Source organism: Osmia bicornis, chromosome 8 (assembly GCF_907164935.1).
Source record: "Osmia bicornis bicornis chromosome 8, iOsmBic2.1, whole genome shotgun sequence".
Taxonomy (NCBI): Eukaryota; Metazoa; Arthropoda; class Insecta; order Hymenoptera; family Megachilidae; genus Osmia; species Osmia bicornis.
Window position 1 is genome coordinate 1,392,933 of NC_060223.1, and position 7,969 is coordinate 1,400,901.

The 7,969-nt window shown below is 41.0% G+C and overlaps 1 protein-coding gene across 1 annotated transcript; it reads left to right on the forward strand.

Moving 5' to 3' along the window:
* Positions 1-485: 485 nt before the first annotated feature.
* Positions 486-7,183, forward strand: LOC114881882. Its single transcript, XM_029198766.2, has 4 exons — positions 486-558; positions 4,628-6,035; positions 6,212-7,028; positions 7,124-7,183. The coding sequence occupies exons 1-4, from the start codon at positions 486-488 to the stop codon at positions 7,181-7,183; spliced, it is 2,358 nt and encodes a 785-aa protein (XP_029054599.2).
* Positions 7,184-7,969: the final 786 nt, after the last annotated feature.

Consider the following 7,969-nt stretch of genomic DNA (forward strand, 5'->3'; position numbering starts at 1 on the left):
AGCAGCACGGTTTATAAAAATTATGGAAATACGTCCAGGAAATTCTTTGAGAATTATGAAATAATATCAGAAATTACGGGTATAAACAAACAACTATTAAAAAACCTTTACATCATTTTGCAAGTCTTAGCATGTGGGAAAGCGATTCACGGGGAACGCTTTCACAAACATAGTACCGACACTGCAGAACTGTTTGTAAAGGAATATGGTTGGTACTTCATGCCATCGTCAATGCACAAAATTTTAATTCATAGAGCAAAAATCATTGATTTCTTCGTTATACCAATTGGGCAGTTATCAGAAGAGGCTCAAGAGCCGAAAAATAAAGATTTAAAGAGATTTCGGGAAAATAAAGACAAGGAAATCATCTCCAACCAAATTGAATGAAGACTTGTTGAACCTTTTTCTGTGTTCTGCTAATCCTTATTTGGGAAGTCTGAGGTATCAGTTCCAAAAAGCTGAGAGACCACTGCTTCCAGAAGCAAATGCCTTGCTTCTGGATCCTTCGTGAGCCAACAGAATTAAGGAAAACAAAGTTGTGCATCAATAAAATACAAGGTAAATCGTCATAAGCAAGATATCCGTAGTTAGTTCTGGAAAAAATTGATCCTATACATGGAAAAATAGACAAACTGTGCATTTGCTTATAAAAATTATTTTATGCTATCGTCAATCTTTAACTAATCTTAAAAAAAAGATAATTTCTGGAACATTTTATAGCAAACCTATAGATTTGAAGGATCTGAAAATGAATGCGGTTCATTAATTCGCTTATAACATTAAAACCAATTTTTTTATTTATTCTAAACCACTGAAAATTGTTACCAAACAGTTTCTTACACTAATAATAAACCTATTTAAAAAAGAAATCCGAGAATCTTTTTAAAAGTCGTGTTTAGAAAAAGTTTAAAAAAAATTTTTTTTAAACTTATATCAAAAATCTACTCTCACAAATTTCTTCGGAATTTAATTAGCTTTCACTGAAAAAAAAAGTATCCAAATCGAATGAAAAGTGTAGCCTAAAAATTGATTTGTCCGCAGGTAAGTTTTTTGCCCCGCACCAGCGCGGCGTGGGACAAACGGCTTTCGGCGATCAAAATTCTGTAACTTCGGTTCTATTGGAAATATTTTAATGAAATTTTGGGATGATTTTGCCTACATTATGGTACATAAATTGTATTAATATAAATCATATTGAACTACAGGGTGTCAAAATATTCACATATAAAGTATGACGCGTTCAATATCCTTCACTTGTTAGACATATTTTATGTCATTTAACAAAAATTTGACTCAAAACTGTTAATAACTATAATAAAAACGGATTTAATAATTAAAAAATGACAAGACATGTGTTATTATAATATATTTGTTTATATTTATTATAATCTATACCAAATCATTCGTGAAAATAGTTTCGAAAATTATGAAAATTTATTATAGCATATTGCAAGGCCGAAATAAAGTTTTGGGTAACGAATATACACGTCGAATGCAGTTAACTGGATAATAATCGTATCTGGTACTGATTTTCCATCATCGCGCGCTGCGGCCAAGATGGGTGTAATTTATTTCAATCGCCATTTTTTTGAACAGTGGCCGGTTGGGGTAGCCGTTTTTTCCTGGATCTGATAGAGGAAGGTTCACTCTTTACTACAGTAATAATCAAACCCCGCACAAGTGCAAATATTTTTTTTAAGTCAAATGCAAAGTTGAGATTTTAGTTAAATGTACTTCGTTTCAATCAGATCCTATTATTTAAAAAGTTGTTAACATTTTAACTTATTTTATGCACTGAATAGAACCTATACTAATCTAGTAAACTTTGTACAGTAAAACTTGGATATATGCAACAAACATTGGGACCCAGGCGTTGCATATATCCAGTCGAGGTGTCGAATCTCGGGTTACACGCGACGAGCAGCCAAGCGTGAACGTAGAAAAGGACAGACAGTGGTGGAAAGAGAGAGGTCCGATGATCAAAGGAAAGAGCCGAAACGTATCGGTGTGACTAATACTAATTCAACTATAAAACTTTTTTATTTTTGACTTTTTTTTACTGAAACTTTTACTAACGCATTGGTGAAATTTTTCTGATTAAAGTGATACCAAACACGATATAGTTTGAATCATAATTACTTGCTAAAATTGATGTTAAAAGTTGGCGAAAAGTAAAGGAGGATTGGAAATGAAAACCGGTTGCGGCGTCGACTCGGGTTTCAAACGTTGCATATATCCAAGCGAGGTGTCGATTCTGGGCATTTAAACGTTGCATATATCCAAGCGAGGTGTCGATTCTGGGCATTTAAACGTTGCAAATATCCAAGCGAGGTGTCGATTCTGGGCATTTAATGTTGCATATATCCAAGCGAGGTGTCGATTCTGCGTCCGTACAAATCGTTTGTACCGTGCCGCGTTACCTATTCTACGTTCGAACACAACATGCGACGTGTTGCATGTTGCATGTTGCGTGTTTCATGTATCTTTGGTGTACGGCCTGCCTTATACATATGTAGCCAAATCATATCGTGTTTGGTACCATTTTAATCAGAAAAATCTCACCAATGCGTTAGTAAAAGTTTCATTAAAAAAAAGTTAAAAATAAAAAAGTTTTATCGTTCAATTAGTATTAGTCACACCGACATTACGGTCGGATCATATTACACGGTTTCCTCGCCGAGCGGCTCGGTCCGGCTTAGGGGGATCCCCCCAAGTGGAGGGGATAGCGATGTTGCATATATCCAGACAAACTTCTGTTGCATATATCCAAGTTTTACTGTAATTCATTTGAATTTTATCTTTCCCAGTAAAATTCATTAGAATCGTACATTGAAGTTACGGATAATATCATCAGCGTTTCGTTTTGACAAATTTCTACTGACTTTGAGTGCGAACCACGGCAAAACGGAAGCAAATATGAAAAAAACGGATTACACTACGTTAAACTACAGTTTATTCTCTATCGATGTGTGTAAATAGTTTTTCAATTTTCGAATTCACGAAAATCGACTTTTGATCGCCGAAAGCCGTTTTGTCCCACTGTGCGCCGTAAGGCGGTCGGCAACGATTTTATTTAAATAATATATAATACGCATTTTTAATAGCTTTTGTTCATTTCTTAGAATTTCTTTTTATACTTCTTTTTATAATTAATTTATTATTATTTCTGAAAAACATTGGCGGCTCTTTACGACAGCCGAATTGAATTATATAGCTTTTCGTAACCCATCACATCAATGATATTCATTTCTAATTGAATTGGAATACACATTTCTTGAAGTCTGGTATATGCAGTTATGAACGGAGCCTTTACGTACGTCGACCCTCGTTTCTAAACAGAAGACAAATGGCCAGCAGATGACAACCAACACTTATGCATGTGTTGTAGACGCACATTGTTCGAAAATGTAACTTCAACCGTCGACACGCGGACCGCGACAGCACTCTGCAGCGCGACCGACAGCCACCTTGGATGCCGGTCAGGCCGACCAATCAGCACGCGCTAACTGAGAAGAAAACCAACGGTTCTCGCCACGACGAAGCCGGTGGTTCGGCCATTACTGTTACGCTTCGCTTAGTATAACCACGTGTTGAACTCAGTTGAAAATTCATACAGTTATTACGCTCAATCTCAATCAAATTAACTTTGATTAATCGCGCGATTCAGCCAACGGCTCACTCGTTCACATAAACGTGCTTGTTATACTTAAACCCGTGCAATTAATATAATTACGCGGTGCCACGTGTGGAACCTACACGTGGTTACACACAGCACAATCTCGATCTCAGATCCACCGCGACGCATGTGCGATTGTACTTGCGATCAACGATCAGTGTAAATTCGTGCAACGCACAATTTATTGTAAATACTGTACATAGAGTTCATTTCTGTGCTTTTGTAAATATACTTGTTGTGTTGTGCAATCTCAAGTGCATTCAAATTCATTTTCATCTCACTGCCGATCCAACTAGTAGTTATTTTGTCTTTTTAAATATGCTCTCTTAGAATTTACCCTTCCTATATGCTGGCGTTGTGATTGAAATTCAAAAATTGTCCTATACCATGAAATTCGAGCGATACGCGAGACTGACGCACCAAGATCACTGGAGAGGGGTACCGCGCGACTCAACGTTTAATGCATTAACGTATATGGAAAATTTGACGGCTTTTTTCTAGGAGAAGGGTTGATTTCCGGCACATGGTTCCTTTCAGACTTCTTATCCCCTCGATGAGCACTATACGATAAGCCAATAAAAAAGTTTGACCTTGAAATTAGGGGTCAAGGTCAATTTTGCGGTCGCTTTCTTTGACAGATCTCCACCGATCCAGAGGTGTAGAATCACCCCATATAGGTCGTGACATTTAATTTTTGTACACCCTGTACAAAATTCAGAACAATGCCAGTTCCGGAGAGACGACGTCTCGTGGACAAACTGTCCCTTTGCCGGAATTGTTGTGGCCGACATACGACTGCAAACTGCAAGTCGGAGCATAGGTGCAAGCAGTGCGGACGCCCACGCCACACGATTCTCCATCTGCCGCCTGCACAGCCAACGGCCAAGGCTCCAGCCGAGAAACCAGAGGAGGCGACAACGTCGTCTTCCACAGATGCACAATAAAGTGTAGGTGCAGTCGTCGCACAACAATCTCAATCTCAACGGGTCAACGATCCAACTCAACCGCCAACACGCGATCAACGATCGTGCTCACTTGCAACGCAAGCTGAGCTAACGCTGTTAGCAATAGCAAATGCACAAGTCATCACATCATCTTCAACTTACAATGCAAGGCTACTCGTCGACTCCGGATCGGAGCTTAGCTTCGTCTCTGAAGATCTCGTCGAACAGCTGGGACTTCAACGCACTCAATCAACAATCTCCATCACTGGCATTGGTGGCAAAAAATCAACACAAACTCTAGGTACTGTATTATTACATTTACAATCTCTTTACAATACCTCATCAGTTTTGATACAAACTCATATATTACGAACTTTAACTGCAACATTGCCATCTTCTGAGGCACCCAAGGAAGAATGGCCACAGCTCAACCGTCTCAAGTTGGCAGATCCTAATTTCTACAAACCAAGATCAATCGACATTATCATCGGTGCCGACAATTACGGACGGATTATTAAACCAAATTTAGTTAAAGGTTCGCCATCAATGCCAGTCGCCCAGCTCTCTATATTCGGATGGCTCGTTATTGGACCAGCAAGCATACGTCAAGCTCGTGCTTATTCATCATTCAATGCAACGGTCTCTCAAGATAGCGACGCTGCTCTGAGAGAATTGCTGACGAAATTCTGGATTCAAGAGGAGCCTCCAACGGAAACAACATCTCAACTCACACCTGAAGAACAAGAGTGTGAAAATCACTTTCTTGCAACGCATGGACGTGATTCTACTGGGCGATACGTGGTGCGTATTCCTCTTAAATCAAATACTAAAGTCTTGGGCAATTCTTACAGTACTGCTCGTTCCTGCCTGCGACGCACGCTTAACAAGCTCAGCAGGAATCCTGAGTACCGTGAACAATACCAACGGTTCATGAAAGAATACGAGGACCTCGGTCACATGAAGAAGGCTTCTTCAATCTCGCCCAATGACACTTCAATCTACTATCTTCCTCATCACGGAGTTTTCAAGCCTGACAGCGAAACAACAAAGCTGCGGGTTGTCTTCAATGGCTCAAGTCCAACAACAACTGGAATTTCTGTCAACGACATCATGCACACTGGTGCGAATCTTCTGCTCAACATCAACGACGTTTTGCTGTGGATTCGCCATCACAAATGCATCTTTGGCACGGACATCACAAAGATGTACCGTCAAGTACGAGTACATGAAGACGACTGGAATCTCCAACGGATACTGTGGATTGTCGAGGAATCAAATGAAGTTCCATACACATTAACAACAGTCACCTACGGTACCAAAGCTGCACCATTTCTTGCAGTCAGAGCCCTGTTGCAACTTGCAGAGGACGAGGGTCAACGCTACCCACTGGCTGTACCATCCATCAAATATGCAAGGTATGTCGACGACATATTTGGTGGTGCAGATTCTCTTGATTCATTAATTGAAATTCAAACGAAGCTGCTCTGCTTGAGACCATTGTGCCTTGTAATAATTCTCAAGGCACTTCAATCTCTCTAGACGACTGCAATACCAAAATTCTCGGATTGCGATGGAATACTGTCAACGATAGTTTCACATTCACTACAAAATCTCACCACAATCTCAATTTCACAAAACGCCTTGTTTTATCTGAAGTAGCACAGATATTTGATCCGCTTGGCCTTTTGTCACCAATCATTATTCGAGCGAAGGTATTCCTGCAAGAATTATGGCTTCTCAATCTCAAATGGGATGATCCACTGCCATCCAATGTTAAAACACGTTGGATCGCGATCAGAGAAGATCTTACAAGCTTGGCCAAGCTCTCAATGCCAAGGTGGTTCAACACCTACAACAATTCTACAGTGGAATTACACGGCTTCTCTGACGCTTCACAACTCGCCATGGCAGCAGTAATTTACATTACTGTTTTCTCACCGTCCACAGATCTCAAAGTGACGTCACTGGTGTGCTCCAAAACAAAGGTCGCACCTCTCAAGAAACTTACAATTCCCCGACTCGAGCTCACAGCTGCGCTGATACTTGCAAAATTACTGAAGTACGTTCAAGCCAATCTCAAACTTAACATTGCTACAATTCACCTGTGGACGGATTCGCAAGTAACACTTACATGGATCAAATCTCACGCATCACGATGGAAAGACTACGTCAGAAATCGTGTAACACAAATTCAAGAACTAACGAAAACTGCAACTTGGATGCACGTTCCTAGTACATCAAATCCTGCTGATTGCGCTTCAAGAGGATTAACTACAATTCAGCTTGAACAACACGAGCTATGGTGGAGGGGACCACCATGGCTTTTACAATCTCAAGAATCATGGCCTGTACAACGCAACGCATCTGACGACACTTGCCTGCAGGAGTGTCGTCCAGGAATCTCGCACGTATTAACGTGCCAAAAAATTGAATATCACTGGGACTTGATTCACAAATATTCTTCATTACAAAAACTTTTTCATGTCACCTCAGTTTGTTACAGGTTTATCTCCAAACTGAGAAAGTCAACTGCTTCAACGAGGCTCTCAAACTCACCAGCTGATTTGGAACGGGCCAAAATCTTCTGAATCAAGGCCACACAATCAGCTTTCTTTCAACACGAGCTCAAGATGATGGTCAACAACCAAACGCTGCCATCGTCTCACGCCTTCAATCGACTCACGGCCTTTATCGACGATCAAGGGGTCATTCGAGTTGGAGGAAGACTTAGCAACGCTCAGTTAACCTACGAAGGTAAACACCCTGCAATCGTTCCACGTCACTCACGTCTGTCCGAATTGATTGTAGATCACTCCCACAAAGCAACGCTTCATGGAGGAACACAACTCACACTCGCTCACATCAGACAGACGTACTGTATCATCGGTGGACGAGCTCCAGTCAAGTCTCACATTCTGCGGTGTATTGTGTGTGCTCGGCAGAGGGGAATCCGTGCCCATCAACTGATGGGCCAACTACCTCTCTCTCGGGTTACACCCTCACACCCATTTTCAAACACCGGCGTAGACTACGCCGGTCCCATCGCGCTCAAGACGTGGAAGGGGCGAGGTGCGAAGACACAGAAAGGATGGATCTGTGTCTTCGTCTACATGACGACGTCTGCAGTTCATCTGGAACTGGTCACCGACTATTCAACGGATGGATTCATTGCCACGTACCGACGGTTCGCAGCAAGAAGAGGCATTCCAAATACAATCCACTCCGACTGCGGAACGAACTTCATTGGAGCAGATTCAGCGTTGAAGTCAATGTTCGTCGAGGGCACTCAAGACAATCAACGATTGGCCAAGCTGTTCGTCAACGACAACACAACTTGGAATTTCAACCC

Coding starts and splice junctions, on each gene's coding strand:
- LOC114881882 (XM_029198766.2), top strand. CDS start 486: ATGCCTTGCTTCTGGATCCTTCGTGAGCCAACAGAATTAAGGAAAACA. Junction 559..4,627: donor GTGCATCAATAAAATACAAG/GTAAATCGTCAT, acceptor AATAAAGTGTAG/GTGCAGTCGTCGCACAACAA. Junction 7,029..7,123: donor GTCGTCCAGGAATCTCGCAC/GTATTAACGTGC, acceptor AGTTTGTTACAG/GTTTATCTCCAAACTGAGAA.